General features: G+C 64.1%; 1 protein-coding gene across 16 annotated transcripts in view; it reads right to left on the reverse strand.

The window, feature by feature from the left end:
* The window catches only part of PLEKHA6 (pleckstrin homology domain containing A6), a 40309-nt gene that overhangs the window by 18088 nt on the left and 3711 nt on the right, over positions 1–18510 (reverse strand). For 3 of the 16 annotated variants that reach the window (XM_050326943.1, XM_050326941.1, XM_050326942.1), the window contains exon 1: positions 6462–7210. The exons of 2 other annotated variants lie outside the window; for them this stretch is intronic. In XM_050326943.1, coding sequence (XP_050182900.1) covers positions 6462–6568 — 107 coding nt within the window. In that variant the 5' untranslated portion in view covers positions 6569–7210. Of the gene's footprint in view, positions 1–1035; positions 1072–2587; positions 2612–6461; positions 7213–11134; positions 11296–18510 lie in introns of those variants that run through there. 11 more of the 16 variants (XM_050326933.1, XM_050326938.1, XM_050326935.1 and 8 more) reach the window with 8 other exon arrangements.

Here is an 18510-nt window from a genome sequence, read left to right on the forward strand (position 1 = left end):
TTTGCACTGGACCCCATCCCCGTGACACCCCAAAGCTGCCAGGCACCAGGACAGGGGTGCCCCCCACCCAGCAGCCCGGCATGACACCAAACTCCTGCATGTCAGCAAAACAGGGGAAGTTTGAGCAAGAAAACCGCAGCTGCCAAGACCATCCCATCCCGAGCTTCACCCCAGCCTGGGCTGCTGCCAGGCCCTGGAGGCTTTAACCACTTGCTACCCAAAGAAGCGCTGCTGAGCTGCTCCCCCTTGCAGGTCCCACCCTGTGCCCTGACACGGATCTGATCCCCCCTGCCAGTGCTCCCCACGCTCGGGGGCATCTTAAAAACCTAGAGAATGTGTGTGCACCCCCAATGAGGGGGGGTTCACTCCTCAGAACCCCCCAGCACCTGTTTTGTCCATGCCATGGCCGACCTGAGTTATCCTGCCCAGCCCAAGCTCCAACAGCAGCCCAGGGGGTTCTGCCATTGGGGCTGGAGCTGCGCCCAGACCCTTTTCCCCCAGCAGTGACTTCAGAGGGTTTCAAATCACGGCTACTGGGGCAGGTCCCAGGCCCCCATGGCGCTGACACAGGCGGAGGGGGCAAATGCCAAGCAAACTGCACCCCAAAAGCACCAGATGTGGGAAGTGGGTGCTGCCAGGACCCACCACCGTGCCTGAACCCCATCCAGGTCGTCCCCCCATCCCTGCCCACCTGCACCGCAGCAGGTCTCTGTCCCTGCAGGTTGGACTCTCCCTGCTCCGCTGCCCAGCCCAGGACACCCAACCTTTGCAGCCCCCGCGGCTCCTCCCGGCGCCTCCCCCCGCCCCAGGTCTGCCCCCACCCCCAGACAAGGCGATACCCCAGAAACAGCCGAAGAACCTCCTTAAACCACCGCCCGGCAGCAGCTCCCTGGGCTGACCCCGCTCCAGAAACTCGCGGGTTCCCATCGCCTCCCAAGCACTGCAATGCAGCAGCCACTGCCCGGGCTGAGGGTCCCTCACCGCCGCCCGCCCGCGGCCCCCTCCGGACCCCCCCAGCCCTCCCGGGGCTCCTACCTCACCCGCCGGTCCGCCCGGAACTTCAGCATCGTGCCAGGGGCCCTCCCAGCTCAGCGCCAGCTCCGGGCTCCCGGCATGGCCACGGCGGGCACGGACGGCGCCGGCTGCCACCACGGTGCCACCAGGCTGCGGGGCGATGGCACCTGCCCGGGGGGGCAGCCCGGGGCGGGCAGGGGGATGCAGGCGGCGGGAGAAGGCTCTGCTTGTCCCCCCTCTCTCTCTCTCTCTCTCTCTCTGCCCGTTGTCCCAGTCCCCGTGCCCGGTGGCATCGGCGTTTGCCGGCGGCGGCGGTGGCGGAGCTCCGGTGGCTCCGGTGGCTCCGGTGGCGCCGGGGCTGGGCAGCCCCGGTGTGCGGCAGCCGGCGGGCAGGCGACAGCGGGGACAAACAGCTCCCGCTCGCGTCCCCGCGCAGAGGAGAAGCGAAGGGCAGCGCGGCACCGCCGCCTCCCCCAGCACAGGTCCGGGGCCGGAGAGCCGCCGGCGGCAGGAGAAGGGCGAGAGGGGCAGGTCGGGGGGCTGTGGGGGGCTGAGAGGGCTGGCAGGGGGGTTATCGGCCCCCCGCACCCCGGCAGGGCAGCGGAGCACGGGGGCTGCTGCCTGGGAAGGGGGGGTGTCACGGCGGGGGAGCAGCCGCGCCGAGATGAGCTCTGTGGCTGCCCTGGATTCACAGGCTGCATCCCTCCCCCCTGCTTCTGTCCCCAAATCCTCCCTGTGTGTCCCCCCCACCCCTTCCCCCCGCGGCGGTTCCTTCCCCAGGTCACGCCGGGAGAAAATCCCGGGGAGCAGGACGGGCACAGGCACCGACCAACCCAGCAGTGGGGGCACAGACCCTGCAAGGCATCAGCCCCCCAAATTCCAGAGAGCCCGCACAGCCCAGCAGGTTCAGAGTGGGGAGGAGCTGACCCACACCCTGCCTGGTCTTTGGAAAGCGGATCCAAATCCATCGGGGCTGGTATAATCCTTGGGAGGAGGGAGGGAGGGAGGGAGAGAGAGAGGCAGCGCTGGCATTTCAAAGAAACCTCCAAAGAAGGAAGCGGAGCACGGAAAGGCGCCCGGGCTCCATCCTGCTCCCACAGCACCCTGGGCACTGCCCACCCTGCCACCCCATCATCCACCTGCTCCTCCCAAAACACAGTGCCCTGAATTCCACCCCCTTGGGGTGAGCTCAGCACCAGTGCCCACCTCAGGGATGCCCCCGCTGCCCCTCAGCTGGCACCAGTGGTCCCAGCCAGGAGGGTGAGGGGGAGCAGCCAGGGCCAGGAACCATGTCCCCACCATGTGCCAACACCGTGGCATCGCTGCTCCCAAACCAACTAAATCCACCTTTTTCGGGCTCCTGGGGCATGGAGATGCCCCGCGGTGCCATCGCCACTCCCCTTGCTGGCACAGGGAGAGGCACTTCCATGGAAAAACCACCACCACAACGCCCAGGGGCAGCACCAGCCTCGTGCCAGCAACCACACCGCTGGCAAAACCCCAGCGCTGGTTGTCCCCACGTCCCCACATCCCCACTTCCCTTCATCACCGTGTCCCCACCATGGCAACTCACCCGCTCCTCCATCACCACCTCCTGCCAGTGCCAAGGATCCGGGGTCAAGGTCCTCCAACGGCCTCGGGGACGTGCCAGCTCCACGGAGTGACAAAACCAACGCTCGCCTGGTGGCGTGGCCACCGCGGTGGAAAGGGACCTGCCAGGTGAGGTGTGGCCCCTTTTGGGGACGGCAGTGGCAGGAGCAGGGAAGGAGCCACAGGACCCACCCGTGGCTGCACTGGAGGCTCTGTGCCCCCCTGTGCTGGGTTCCACCCTCTGTCACCCTGGTTTGGTGTCCTGGGGCGCTGTGCTGGGGTTGGGAGCCTTTAGGCCGGGTCCAGCCCTGGTTTTCCAGCCCGGAGCAGGCGCTGTGCTCCCGGCACCAGCTGGGCTGTTTCACAGTCATTAGTGCCGGGGGAGGGCAGGGACAGGCCCGTGCCCGATGGACTGGACACGCTTCAGGGCTCCAAACAGAGGCTGGGGGGTGGAGGCTCCCCCAGACCTCCCAAGAGAGCTGAGGGGGAGAAGAGTCTGTGCTCCTCCTCAGGGAAACATCAAAGGAAACCCCTCTAAATCTCCTCTCGCTTCTCCTCCAGAGCAGGACAAGGAAATAAATGCAATAAATGAGGAACAAAACTTTCCCTCAACGCTGCTGTTCTTTCCCTTCCCAAAAGCTGGAGCCCATTGGGAGCACAGGGAAAACCCCTGGCTGCCCCCACCCTCCCACAGCCCATCAAGCTCGCTGCTTTCCTGCTCTTCAAACCCCACACTTGCTCTGGGCAAGTGGGTGAGAAGTGGCCCCTCAACACGGCCCACCTGGAGGCCAAGCCCTGCAGGTGATGCCAGTCATGCTCCTGCTGCCACATTCCCAGCTGGCACAATGGGACCCCTCCTCGTGGGGAAGGTGGGATGCGCCTGGGAAAAGCTCCTGGTCCCCTCCAAGAGTGGACAGCAAGCCTGGCTCAGCCCAGCAGCCCCTCCAGACCCCCCTGTGCAGCCCACATCAACTAACGGGAACCATTCCCACTCCTCGGCCCTTCCCAGGGCTCCTCTCCTGGGTGTTATCCAGCAGTGGGAAGAGGGGAGGTGCAGGCTCACCCCAAGGAGCCTGCCAAGCCCTAAATCCAGGGCAGGGCAGGGGAGTTGTGGGGACCCCAACCAGCCCTGCCAGGGCTCTGTCAGCCTCTCCCAGGCCAACACCATCCCTCCAGCTCCCAGGCTGGCCCTGTGCCTCCGGGATCCAAGCCCTGAGTCCTCCCACGTCCCAGCCCCAATTCCAGCTCTGGCAGAAGCCTCTCTGCTTCCCTCACAGCCCCTGGCTCGGGGGGGGCAGCGATGGAGGGGTCCCCACCGGGGCTGCTGGGACCTGCCACGCCAGGGGCAGGGCAGGCAGGGAGCCAACCCCCTGAAGTGATAATGAAAACCCTTCAGCAGAAGGTTTCATCCGTTTTCCCAGCATCCAGGCAGCTCCCAAGGAAGGGGCTTGTGTGGCCACCAGCCAAACACGCCCTGCACATTGGCCTCCCTCCTCTGTTTTTCTAGCCCTTTCTTCACCTCTCCCTCTCCTCCCGAGCCACATCCCTCTCCTCTGACTGTAGCCCTTGAAAATCCTTCTCTCCCCATTAACTGCAGCACTCAGCACCCATGGGAAGGGACTGCAGGTCACTCTGTCCCCCACAGTCCCTGTGAGGGCCTGGCAGGGAGAATCCACCCTTGGATGAGCAAGTGCAAACTGCCAAATCCCAAAGTGCAAGAGGAGCCCGGGGTGGGAACAAAGAGATTATAATGCACTAATAAAGGGGACCCCCCACAGCCCAGGTCCACCCCACTCAGCACAGGGGTGCAGGGGCTCGAGATGCTGTAGGGGTGAAAAACCAATAAATGAAATTAAGTTGGGCAGGTGGAGGGCAGGTGCCAGCAGTTCGGCTGCTCCTGAGTCTCCACATGGGGCCATCCCAGCTCTGGGCTGCTGGACTTGTAGGAGTTCCATGCCAGCCCTGGGAGAAAGGCTGGAAAGGAGAGAAGGTTGCAGGGAAGAGGAGATGGGGGGAAAGGAGGGATGGAATGCTGCAAGACACCCCTGTGCTGCCACCACAGTGCCCAGCCAGGGACCACCCCGGCTCACTGGCCACGACCAATACAGGCAAGAGCCTTCCCAGAGCCAAAACAAGGGCTCTGGTGGCCAAGCCTCCCTTCCTTCTGCTGCCACATCCCAGGTGTCACCACTGACCCCACTCAGAAGTCGCTGCAGCAGCAGCAGCAGCAGCAATGACCCATCCAAGGCTGTGCCTGCAGCAACGTCCCCAATGTCACATCCTTGCTGCTTTTAGAGCCATTTGCCAAAGCACTGCAAGGTTTAGAGCAGGGTCACCTGAACAAGTCTGGCTGTGCACCCCCAGACCCCAAACACCAGCCCAGGGCCCCTCAGACCCCAAATACCAGCCCAGAATCCCTCAGACCCCAAACACCAGTCCAGGGCCACCCTCTCCTACGAGCACACCCTGGCCATCAGCTCGCCATCACCCTTCTGAGTTCCCATGGGAGCTGCGCTGGGAGGGGAGGCGGAAAAGCCTGAGCTGGATCCTCCGGGAAGCAGCAGGGCTGTTGTGCCGGGCTTGCCAAGCCGGGCAAAGTCCTCAGGAAGGGCGGGTGGCGGCTCCTGGGCACCTGCAGCCCGCGAGCAGCGTCACCACCGTCACACAGGGCCCTCCCGGCCGGGCAGGGTGTGCGGGGAGGGAGAGCGGGAGAAGAGCGCGGTGTCCCTGCCATGGCAGGGCGGGATGGTCGGGAGCAGGGATGGCTGGGAGCAGGAATGGCTGGGAGCAGGGATGGCCAGGAGCAGGGATGGCCAGGAGCAGGGATGGCTGGGAGCAGGGATGGCCGGGAGCAGGGGTGGCTGGGAGCAGGGATGGCCAGGAGCAGGAATGGCTGGGAGCAGGGATGGCTGGGAGCAGGGATGGCCGGGAGCAGGGAAGGCAGGGGATTTCCAGAGAACAAAGCAGCTCCTGGCAGCCGGCGTGGCCGGCGGCGGGGAGGGCGAGTCCCCCGCTCCTGCGCCAGCTGGGGTCGGGGAGAAGCACAAAAAGCACAAAACGCACCGGGAGTTTGTGTTTTATCTCCCTGGAAACCCCGGCTCCCTCCCAGGCATGGCCCACGGGGGCGGCCGGGAGAACAGGGAGAGTTGGAGCAGGCGCGGCAGCAACCCGGATCCATGGGGCGACATCTGGGAGGGTGACAGCCCCGTGATGGGGTGGCCTGGGACATGGAGCAGAGGGGGTGACAGTCCAGGCCCTGGCAGCACTGGGTGTGTGGCACTGCTGTAACCAAGGCCCTCCATTGTCCCTTCCCAGGGCAGAGCCCCAGCCCGCTGTTTTCCCCGGGATCGCCAGGCTCCCAGAGCCACCATTCCCGCTCACACAACCCCTCAGCCGCCACCTGGACCCGCACCTGGAGGCTTTAAACTCTCACTAAGCTCTTTAAGAAACCACTTCCAGCGGCAGGAATACCTGTCCTGAGCAATCCCTGGCACGAGGCATCAAACCAACCCGGTCCCAACCCCTCCCTGGCCAGGTCGGGTCAGGAGCAGGGATTACGGAGCAGCAGCGCTGGGAAAATCCTGCTGGGACAAATCCCCAGCACCTACATGACCCATCGCACTGGATAATCACACCCACAGCCCGACATGCCCTCCCTGGCGTGCTCAGCTGTGCCAATCACATCCCTGGCTGCCCTCGGGGCACTGGCTGCTCCTGGCCACAGACAATGGCCCATGTGTGCCACGGCTGGGCTGTCTGTGCCACGGCTGGGCTGTCTGTGCCACAGCTGGGCTGTCTGTGCCATGACAGCCGTGATGACACCATGCACACACACACACACACACACACTCTCTCACCGGTGCCACCGCACGTCCCCTCTGTCCACGCCGCCTGCCAAGCCGGTGTCTCTCCCGCAGCCGGCCGGGGTAGATGATTTTCCTTCCAAGCCCATGGAGACCGTCATTGGTATCAATCATTAACAGCCCCGGCAGCTGCCGGCGGCCTTAACCCCCTCGGCTCCGAGCGGCGCGGGATGAGCGCCGGGAGACGTCCTTTGCTCCCGCTGGCAGCGCCTTTAACGGCACCATGACATGGCAGGTCACTGCAGGGCAACAGGCTGGGAACGAAAAGGGGCTTCCAAGGGGCTCCACCTGCAGCCCTTCCTGCAGTGTCCTGTCTCCACGCACTCCTGTCCAGCTGCCTGGGCAGCAGGAGCCCTGGGAGCAGCCCTGTGTGTTCCCGTGCATCCCAAGGGCCGTATCCTGCCTCTGCATCCTGGTGGGAGCTGCAGGAGACCCTGCTCTCCCCACCCTCAGAGACAGCCCCCAGTGTTCATCCCGAGGGGCTGAGCCCCCCGAGGAGGGGGCAGAGGGCAGGGGCTGCTCCCCCCGGCTGCCCATGGAGGCAGGAGGCACATCCACCCCTCAGTGGGGCAGGATCTCAGCTCGGGGGTGTCTCTCTCTCTCCTTCCACCCAGCTTTTCCAAGGAACATCAATGGCTGTAACTTTATCCGAGCATGTTTACAACCCAGCTGCAGCTCTTGGCTCCCTCGGCCGTGCCGGGGGCCAGCTCAGCTCCAGCTCAGCCGGCACAGGGAGCTGCCAGGCCCCGCTGCCGGGGGTGCCCCGCATGCCGCGGTACCCGCAGTGCTGTCCGGATCACCGTGTCCCCATCGAGACAGGGCACCGGCTCCCGGCGCTGCAGGAGGAGCAGGGGGGCTGTCCCTGTGCCTGCGGTCTGGGGAGAGGCTGGACAGATGTCCCTGTCACCCCCCCTGCTGCTGGCTGCGTTACCCAACCTGCCAAGGGGTTGAATGATTAACCCCCGGCTGCGCCATCGCTGGGAGCTGGTGTGGCCCTGCTCTGTCCCTGCTCTGTCCCTGCTCTGGCCCTGCACAGCCCCAGGGTGCAGTGGCACTTGGGGACCAAGCCCTGATCCCCGCTGTCCCCAAGCCCAGATGATGTCACCAGCCCCCAGGACCATCCCACACCAGGCCCAGCCCAGGGCAGCCACCACATCCCCCTGCAAACACAGGGAGGGGCTCAGTCCTCATGCCTGTCCCGGCTCCCATGGGTCTGGAGTACTCACAGCACCGGCAGCACAGCCCAGCTCCAGCCTCCCGACACGGACACACTGGGAATTTCGCCTTCTCCAACCCCAGCTGCAGCGCCGGGGGCGTCCGGGCTGGAATGATCACAAATAGCCTTGGACAAACATCTGCACGGCACCACCCCGTGCGGCTGGAGCGCGGAGAGCGGCTGCAGGATGGTTTCAATCATGATAAAACCCCATCAAACCACTAAAAACCCACAGAGGGGATCGAGCTGCAGACACAGCAGCTGATAAGACCCCTCTGGCCGTGGGGTTCAGCTCCCTGTGTCCATGATGTGCCAAGCATCGGGCACAGATTTTGGAATTCCCATTTCCCACGCCCATGTGGGACACGAAGCCACCAACTCCTTGCAAACACCCTGAACTGGGAGCACTCAGAGGGCACAGGGCCCAGAGCAGGGTGATAAAATCAAGCATCTCCCTGCTCCCATTGGTGAACCCCAGGGCTCTGCAGTGCCAGGCATTGCCATTCCCACTCTAACCCACCAGGACTGGGTGTGGGGTGACCCCTAGCCCGGGCTCCATCAGCCACAGCAGGTTGTGCCACTCACTCCCTGCGGAGCCTCTTGATTCTTTTCATCAAAATTCCCAATTTCCACTGTCAGATCTCCCACGGGCACCTCAGACAGATTAAAACTAAAGTCATGAGGGTGGCACCTCAGGGCACGATCCGGGTACAGCCCCTGCCGGCCCCTGTGTCGCTGCTGCCACCGTGGGATCCCACTTCCCAGTGGCATTTGGGATCGGAGAGGCTCTGGATCAGGAGGCTGGGCAGCCCTGGCTCTGCCCCAGCCCGGGAGCTGCACTGCTGCCAGCCCTCCAAGTGATTCATCACAGGGCTCTGCGCCCCGACCTCCTGCAGTCAAGTCCCGGCGCATTCGGCACATTCCTGGCATAGCCGGCACGGAGCCCCACACCTGCCGGAGCCGGGGGCTGGGGGGGTGCCAGCGCCACGCTCGGGGCTCTGCAAAGAGCCTCACGGATCCCAGGCACGGCCCTGCTGGCCCTGCTGGCCCTGTTGGCCCATGTGCCCGCAGGGACGGAGGGGCAGGAGCGGCTCCGCTCCCCCACCAGGGCCCAGCCGCAGGTTGTCACCACGGGCAGCCTGTCACCCTCCCCGGCAGCACGAGGAGTGTCCCAGTTGCCTTCCTGCTGCAATGCCACACGTCCCTTGCGTCGGCCTGGGTGTGATGTCGGTGGATGGGGAAACTCTCCAATTTTAGCTCCGATCCCGTACCTCTGCAGGGCTGGGAACAGTTTGTAACTGGCTGTGACGCAACGGGCACGGCCGGGGTTGTGCAAGTGCCTTGCACCAAACAGCTCCCAAGGACAGGGAGAGTGCTGGATCTGGGCAGCTCCAGGCTGCCCACGGCTCTCCGACCCCACATCCACCTGCAGTGTGTCCCATGGCCCTGGGAGCAGCCCATGACCAAGCTGTGATCAAGACATCCAGTGTCAGTGACACCCAAGTGCCCACAGCAGACCCCGAGAGCCGAGCCCGACACCCATGGGTGCCTCCAGCTCCTCCTGCCCCCAGCCCCGGAGTCACCTGGGCACATGCCCATCCCACTGGCCTCCGTGTCCAAACACAGCAGGAACCAGGAGTCCCACGAAGCAGGAGGTTTGTTCCTGAGCAAACAGAGCAAAGCAAACACGCACAGGCCCCCTCAGATCCCAGGATCAGGCTCAGGAACTTTGCCAAGCTTTCCTCCGGCTCTGGCAGCGGAGCCATCCCGGTGTGGAGCATCCCAGAGGGGATCACAGCAGTTCCCTCGCTGCCCTCAGCGGGGACAGCCCCGATTTACTGCCACCTCCAGCCCACCACACCCTGGTGTGGCAGGACCATGCCTGGGACGGCCAGGAACAGCTTCCCAGTGAATCACTGCTCGTTCCCAGCTTCCCAACCCCGTCCTCATCAGTGCACGGAGCCGGGAGCAGCCCCGGGGAGCAGCTGCAGGGGCAACGCAAGGAATATGCTGAGGGAAGCCAGAGGGAGCTGGGAACCCTTTCCACCCACCCAACCGGACCCTGCCGGGGTGGCCCAGAGCCAGCGTGGGGACAGGACACACCCCCTGTGTCACCAAACAGCCCTCGCCGTGTCCCTTGTCCCCCTCCCACGGCCACCCCCGCAGCGCCACGGGCGGGTTTAGCAGCGCGGCGCCAGCTCTGCAGAACGAGCTCATCCCCTGAATGAAGTTTAGTCACTGTGGGATGTTTCCAATTGGAAACCAGGACAGTTCCAGGCTGAACGCGCGCCAGGCTTGCACTTCCCAGAAATCCCATTTGCAAGCAGCCTGTTGCCAGTTCCCCCTTCCTTCTCCCCCAGCATCATGTAAATAAATATGGTCCCAGCCCTCCCTGCGCCCCGAAGGAGCTGCAGCCCTCGGGATCTGCTGTGCCTGCGGAGGGAAGCTGGAAGGACGGGATCCCTAAGCCAGGCTGGCGCTGGAGCTGGGCCAGTCCCAGCCCCAGGAGAGCTCCTGGTGGTGCCTTTGCCAGGCTGGATGAGCCCTTGGGATGGTCACAGCATCCCCCTGAGGATGCTGAGAGGGTACCCCCAAGGATCCTCACAGGATCCTCCTGAGGACACTCACAGGCAGCCAGGACCAAGGACCTGCACCAGGGTAACTCAAGAGGACCAAGCACAGTGGCTGCCCCCCACAAGGAACTGGTTTGCTCAGCACTGGGAAGAGCCAGAGGATTGTCCCGAGCTTCCAGAGGGCACAGATGGGATGATACACATGGAGCAGTCGGCACTGGAGAGGTGGGAGATCACTTCAGCAGGTGCCTGTGGCACCGTGGCTCCTGCTTGTCTGTGGGCTTGGGTCTGGGACTTCCAGGAGATCACAGCTGGAATCTGCAGGAGATTCCCAGCCAGCTGGCTAAGGACAGGGACAGCAGCTCCCTTGTGTTCCAGAGCCAGCCCCTGGCACAGGGGCACAGGGACAACCCCCCAGCCACGGCCCACAGGGTGGGCAAGACCCTGCATCCCAGCTGGAAGCAGAGCTCTGTGCAGGCGCTGCCTCTGCCCCTCTCCCGGCCCTGCCAGCCTTATCGTGCTGCCACACCTTCCCTTTAGCTGCTGCCAGCAGTTCAACCCCTGGCAGAGCACAGCCGGCCTTTCCCGCGCCATGGCCGTGCCCGTGCCCGGTGTGACGTGCCACCTGCCCACGGGAATGCTGGAAGTGCCTCTCCCGTGCTGACATCCGGGGCTGTGTTCCCTCCCCATGAGCCCTCAGCCTGGCGAACGGCTCCCAAATCCCACCCCGGGCTGCCCCGGCGCAGCACAAACCTCTCCAGCACCTCCAGCCCTTTCCCTCCAGCCCTCGGACTCTCCATCCATCCCTCCAATCCCCTCCTTAATCCCACCGCGGGCCAGGCTGCGAGGACGGAGCAGCCACAGCTGGCCCAGCCTACCTGCTGCCCCAGGGAGGGCGGTGGGTCGGTGCCAAGGCTGGAGCCGCCGGGGCCGGTGGGGAAGGAGGGAGGAGAAGCTTCCCAAGCGGTCGCCTCCGGGATCCGCCGCGTCCGAGCGCGGCAGGAACAGCCCGGCCGATAAGCCAGGGCTGAAATCTGAACCTGTAGGTTGGCTCCTTCCTATATAAACACACACACACCCCCGTGTGCGCTGCCTCTCACGCCACTCCCGCTGCTCCCGGCCACGCCAGGCACTGCCAGCGCTCCGGCGGGACCTGCCACGCTGCCCGAGCCCCCCGACACCAGCCCCGGCCCCCCCGGTGCTGGCAGCGGCTCAAGGTGAAGCCTGACGCCGGTTTGGGCCGTGCTTCAGGTGCATTTTAACTTTGCAGCTCAAATACCACTGCAGGCAGTGGGAGCGGGCTCCGTGCTCCGGGAAAGGGGGAGGGACCCACCGGCGGGCACCGGGCGGGCACCACCTTCCTGGTGATGTGGGAACGAACTTGCCATGTGGGAAAAGCAAATAGGGCAGTTTTTAACCTCGTAAAGCAGGTGGGAAGGACTTGGCACCTCCCCTGAGCAGGTGACTTGGTCACCTGTGGTCATGGGGAAAAAAATCCCCCTCACCCAGCAGTGATGGGCAGGGATGGCACCCGGGGCAGTGGGTGCCCATTGCCATCCCGGTGGGACGCTCCTCTCACCAGGGCCCCGCTGGCTCAGAGCCAGGCTGTGGCCACACTGTGCCACCCCGGGACTTCCTCGTGCCACCAAGTCCTTCCTTGTGTGGAAAAACTTCCCGCGCTTCCTCCAGCAGGTCAGAACCCTCCGGGAGACAAACCCTGCCCTGTTTGTGCCAGCTCTCCGGGCTCAGCCCACAACCGGCGTGGCCACATGCCAGGAGCAAGGCTGGGCTCTGCCGCCCCAGCTCCAGCCCAGGGACACAGGGACAGTCCCAGGCATCACCCACGCCAAAGGGGAGTCCCACAACTGCTCTCCTGGATGGGGCTGAAGCTGCTCTGTGACAGGGAGAGGATCCCAGCGGGCACATCCATGGGGTGCTCTCTGTCATGTGGCTGCACCTCCACTCGGGGAGCTTGGGGTTGACAAGGGACAGCTCGTGTCCCCGGTGCTGCCAGGGCTGGATCCGGCCAAGGAGTCTCCCTGTGGGGTGCAGGGAGCCCCACGGTGCTCGGAGCCAGCTCCCAGCTCCCCGCCCCAGTTGCACAAGCGGCCCTGGGGCGCACAAACAATCCCAGCCTGTTTACGAGCAGCAGCATCGCCCCAGCCACCTGCCTGCCGAGCTCCCAGCCCTGCCTGATCACGGGGAGGCACAGCAGGAGCTCCTGGGGCACCCTCTGCCATCCATCCCCCTGGGCAGGGCCACCAGCTGTCCCCAGAGCCCCTATGGACATGCCACAGCAGCACAGGGCGTGGGGACCCTTCCCAGAACAGGCACCCCCACGGTGGGTCCAGCCCCTGCAGCACCCTGACCCCCAGTATACCACAAGGGTATTTTGGAAGAGCAAATTTGCCTTTGGAGAGGCTGGATTGACTCAAGATGAGGGGGATGAGATGGCCTGGGGCAGGGATTTCCCTTCCCAGGGTCACCCCGAGGGACTTTGGCCCCCCCGGGACAGCACCCACTGTGTGCCCTGTGAGCACTGGGCAGTGCTTGGGCACCAACACTCCTCCTCTCCAGCTCCTCTGGTCACACCAACATGGCCCCACAGCAGCCAAAATCATCTTCTTCCAGCAACCCATAAATCCCTGGGAACGGAGCAGAGACCACTGACACAGTCCAGGCACAGAGTGAGATTTTGGGGGTCAGGGGAGAAGCTGGGGCTCCTCCTTGGGTGTTTTCAATCCACCTCTTCTACTTAACCATCTAAATGGGCCCACAGCCATCAAGGTGGCTTAAAAATGGGGTTTTCTCCACTTTCTTTTGCTTCAAGGGAAGAAGGGGCAGGGCCAAACCTGGCATGCTGTTCCCACCAGGGCGAGGGAAGGTGCCTCCTCCACCTGCCTGGGGAAGCTTGGAGGCTGCAGGAGGGGCTGCTCTGTGCTCCCACCTGCACACACCGAGGTTTTGGGGAGCCACAGAGGGATCCTCCACTCCTGAGGGGGGGGTCCAGCCCCCTCCAGCACGTCCCTGCTGCCCACAGTGCCCCAGCAGTGGGACAGGGAGCATCCCCCCCCAAAACAACCCACGCCTGAACCCAAGGTCCTGCTTATCTGCAGCACAAGCATGTCTGGTGATAAGCCCAGGGATAAGATAAGGCCCCAGGCAGCCTGGCTGATACCACAAACCCTTCCTCCAGCCCTGCACCCCAAGGCTGAGGGGCGCAGCACCCCCCAAATGCCCCCTGACCCTTCCAACCTCTCACCTTGAGGAGCTTTAAAAGATTCCTTACGTTCCCCACTGCTTGTTGTTCCCAAGTCAGACACACCACTTGATTCAGGGGAAAGGGGAAAAATTAAATTAAAAACCAAACCAAACCAAAACAAAAAACCTCCAGAAACACACACAAAAAAAACCCTGCAGCAGAGAACATAATTTGTCAGGGGAACCCTGACAGCACGAGGGACGTGGGGGGGCACCCCCAGCCCAGCGTCATTAGGCCCGCCATAAAAGCTGGAATTGCTGATCATTGCTGCTCAGCAGAGCTGAAAGGAGAGCTGTGCAAGGAAAACAAACCCCTGGCAGCGAGCAGGGGGTACATGGACTTCACTCGGGACTGGCACACACACCTGAGCCTTCCTCCTCCCTTCTCCTCCTCCTCCTCGCTGCCTATCCCTTGAGGGGCGATGGCACATCCCAGGGCAGGAGGATGGAAACCCAGCCTGGGGAGGGCAGAGCATCTCCCAGGCTTGCCCTGGTGCCCATCCCCTTCTCCCTCCCACCTGAACTCCGTGTTACCCGGCATGGGGTGGAGGGGGTTGGCACCCCATCCGTTCCATACAGGATCTGCCCGTGTGTGGGCATCCCCACCCCTGGCAGAGCCAGCCTGGCCTTTAAAACAGGAGGATTAAGGGAAAAGAAAAAAAAAAAAAAAACACCAAACCAAAAACACCTCCCTCCACGCGTGTTTGCCTCCCAGCACCCGTGCCAGGCTAAAAATACCCGGCACTCGCTGTTCCGCTGCGGGGTGGAGGGGGATTGAACGGGATTGGAGCTTGGCAGGGGAGCAGGGCGCCCACTCGGTGGCACGGGGGGGTCACGGGGTCAGGGTGGGGTGGCTGCTCCCCTGGGGCAGGGTGGGAGGAGGGCACGGTGGCCACGGGTCAGACCCTGCCAGTAGGGCGGCCGTGCCAGCGGGGGCGAGGCAGAGGAAATCCCCAAAGGGCCCCGGAGGCAGCAGGGAGGGTGCCAGGAGGGAGTGAAAGGCAGCGCTGCGAGGAGCCAGGGCAGGCTGCCAGGCTGGCACGGGCATGGCGGGCACACGCCACCGCCCCGAGCCCCCAGTGCCACCCCCTGGCAGGGGACAAGCAGAGGAGACCCCTCTCTGGACATCCCACCCCAGATCTCTCCATCCTGCTCGCAGGAGCCAGCAGAGACCCCACAGCACCCACCCACCCACGGATGGGGACAGGGTTGGGAGGGGGCAACCCTGGGGGGGTTGCAGGGCAGGGGAAGGCCTCTGAAGTGCAGACGTGCCTCAGGACTGCTGCCTCATTAGAGAGCAATTACTGACTAATTATATGATGGCAACACCCAAAACCAATCAGGAAATGGGGCTGCTGGGTGCTGGGGAGGGCACGTGTGCACAGGCACACACACACACACCCCTGAAACCTCGGGAGCTCTCTGGAGCAGGGATGGGACACGTCAGACGGAGCCACGGGAGGTCATGGGCTCTAATTCCCACTGGGCTGGCTCCCTGCCTCAGTTTCCCTATTTAAGGCCTCCTGCTCCCTGCCTCTGCCCAGGGGCATCCCACAGCACCAACCTTGCCCTGCACCCCAAAACCACCGACAGTGGCTCTGCCTCGCTGAACAGCACCCCCATCCCGCCAGCCCAGTCCCACCACCCTGTCCCTGGCAGCGGGATGCCCCCATGGGAATGGGGATTGGGGTCTGTGCTGCTCTGCTGCCTGTGAGCACCCTCCTGGGAGCCTGAGCCTGATCCTACCAGAGCCAGGGCTTGGTGGCACCTGGACAGGGGCCACCCTGCCAGCCCAGGGACAGGCCAGCCCTGCTTTTGGTCACCCCAAACCCCGTGAGCCTGTGCCAGGACAGCTCCTGGGGGCAGGTGAACTTTACCCGCATAAATAACATTCCTGCTGGCTCCTGGTTATCTGTGGTGGGCCAGCGTGGACCTGTCCACAGCCAAAGAGGCCACCAAGGACACTTGGGAAGGGGGCAGATGGCTGGGAGCCAGTGGTCAGGGGCAGGAGCCAGCCCGTTCCCCTGGCACCCATCCCTCTGCCCCATGGCCCCCCATCCACCCCACACTGCCCATCCCAGGGGACCCTCGGGGGGACAGGGGGACGTTTTGCCCCCAGAGCCTCCCGTGCTGGCAGCGGGGACAAGGTCACAGCAACAACAGCTCGCAGGGAGGAGCCGCGGGAGGAGGACGGGGAGCAGCAGCACTGACGGCTGGTGAAGGGCCCGGCATCTCCGGGCACACGGGGAGAGACGGGAAACGAGCTCTTTCCTCCCCTCGGGGAACTCATCACCGCGATCGCAGCTGAGCGTTGGAGCCCCGAGGCCCGGGAGTTTGCGCGTAGCTCCCGAATCCCTCATCTCCCTGACAGGCGGGAGAGCAGCCCGAGCTCCGGGCGGCCCCGCCAAAGGTCACCGCGTTTGCACATCCACAAAACAGGCGTTTAAAAAAAACCCACAAAACTGGAGGGGGAAAAAACCCAAACCCCCTGAGCTCGTGTGGCAGGGCCGGCAAAGATGGGCCCGGCTAAGGAGCCAGGGGACACCCATCCAGCCCTGGGACCCCCCAGCCCCCCGCAGTTGGCATCGGGCAGTTGGCTCCGAAACAACGGCACAGAGGCAGATTTCTATCTCCTGATTTGCCTGAGCTTTCTGGGCCCTGAGGGTGCAATCGCCTCTTCAAATTCTCTGGAAGAATAAAGGCTGGAAAATTAGTTTCAGCACATCAGGCAGATGGCTGGGAGATGGGAGTTTGGGGGTTCTCCTGCACCTCCTTTTCCCCCGAGTGTCACCCTGCAAAGGGGGAGCAGAGCTGAGACCCTGGGATGCAGGTCCTGGCTGTGGGACCCCTTAGGACAAGGGGACATGGGGACAAGTGATGGTGACTCCAGGGACTGTGAGGACGTGGGTGAAAAGGAAGAGCAGGATGTGAAGTGGGAGCTGAGCCAGCCCCGGATGCGCTCCCGGTGTGCCAGGGATGCAGAGCTGCCCAATTCCAGCCATGCTCCTCATCCTGCTCCTGCCTGCTGGGTCCTGAGACACACAAAGTCACAACCCCACCGCTGCCAGAGGATTTTCCACTGCTGGAAGTAGATCCTCGCAAAGCCAGGGAGGAGGGGGATTCACCTCCCGTAACCACAGAGGTGGCGGAGCAGGAGGGGAGGGTGGGATGAGACACCCACCATGACCCTTCAAACCCTCCTGGGTGCCCAGCCCAGACTAGGGGTGTGTGGTCCTGGGGGCGGTGCCAGAGGGGTGGAGTTTTCCTGCTGTTTCCCCCCCGGGATGCTGTGCCCATACCGCCCATCCTCACCTGGCATGGAGCATGGTCCCCAGCACCCACCGCACGGCCCGGACGTGCAGCAGCTCCATCCTGCAGGTGCCCCAGGATGATGGATGAGCACAGGGCTCGTCCCCCCGGTGCTGTGGGACCGGCCCAGCAGGGCTGGGAGGTGCTGCCAGACTGGTCCTGGCTGTTCTGCCGGGAGCCCGACCCACGGCACAGCATTCCCGGCTCCCTGGGACGGCGGAGCTGCCGCCCTAGCTGCACACGGAGAGGCCTCTCCCGCTCAGCCCAGCCTGCTGATGCCCGTGCCGGTGCTCCCACCGTGCCACAGAGGCATCCAGCAGCCACACACCCCTGCCCAACACGCTGCCCTTCCCCGGGTGCGAGGCCCAGGCCTCGGTGCCGCCGAGCTGCCGGAGCCGCTGCCGGCGTTACGTAAGGAACGCTCCGAGTGGAGCGCTGGCTCCCTGTTCCCGGTGGCTGCAGGCAGGAGGAGAGCAACAACAGCCTCTCGCTGCTCTGCAGGAACACACGGCCCTGCCGCCAGCGGCAGCGGCAGCGACGCGGCTGCCGGAGCAGCGGGAGGATGAGGGAAGAAGCAGGAGGATGCGGGAGGATGCGGGGGATTCTCTCTGCTCCGACACTGCCACGACAAGCCCAGTCCCAGTCCCCAGCTCCAGTCACCCAGGGATGTGGGCACGAGGACGGGGAGGGATGGTGCCTGGGATCCTGGGCCCTCACCGGCCGGATCCTGCTCCGAGAACAAAGGGCTGTGCTGAAAGGCTCCTGCGGCCGCGGAATCCCCTGTGGGACGTGGGGGCTCGGAGCAGCTGCACAGCCACCACATCCCCCAGCGCAGGGCTGGGAGCTCCTCTGATCCTCTGGGGTGCTGAGGAACCTCCGGGCTGCCCTCAGCCTGCCAGGCTGGAGCAGCCAGGGAGATGGATTAGTGGGACGCAGCACGGGGGGATCGTGGACACGGCACGGGGGGATCACCAAAGCGCACAGGGGATCGTGGACACGGCACGGGGGGATCACCAAAGTGCACAGGGGATCGTGGACATGGCACGGGGGGGATCGTGGAAATGGCACAGGGGGATTACCAGCATGCACAGGGGGATCATGGACACGGCCCAAGGGGATCATGGAAAAGGCGCAGGGGGATCATGGACATGGAACATCCCCAACCCGCCGGGTGTTTGGAGCAGGGCGTCTGTCGCCAGGCTGCCACGCACACACAAAAGGCGTCTCATTATCCCCTAATTAGTGCCTCGCCAGCTACTGCAATTAACACCCATGTGAGAGGCTGTTGTTGAGGTAAACAGAGGGTTAGAAGCACCCTGGAGAGCAGGGGGACCCTGGCAGGGTGCAGACCACCCATGGGCACACCCAGAGGGCAAGGAGACCTCCTGCTCAGTCCAGAGGGTCCAAACAACTCCGAGCCCCCACTACCCTCATAGGGAGGAATTTCATCCCAATATCCCACCTAACCCTGTCCTCTGGCCATGGGAAGCCATTCCCCCTTGTCCTGTCCCTCCAGGCCTCTGTCCAAGTCCCTCTCCAGCTCTCCTGGAGCCCCTTTAGGCACTGGAAGGAGCTCTAAGGTCTCTCCAGGCTGAACACCCCCAGCTGTCCCAGCCTGCTTCCAGAGCTGAGGTGTCCCAGCCCTCAGAGCACCTCTGTGACCTCTGGACTCACTCCAGCAGCT

This window comes from Myiozetetes cayanensis, unplaced genomic scaffold (genome assembly GCF_022539395.1).
Source record: "Myiozetetes cayanensis isolate MyiCay16 unplaced genomic scaffold, myiCay2020 scf32, whole genome shotgun sequence".
Classification (NCBI taxonomy): Eukaryota; Metazoa; Chordata; class Aves; order Passeriformes; family Tyrannidae; genus Myiozetetes; species Myiozetetes cayanensis.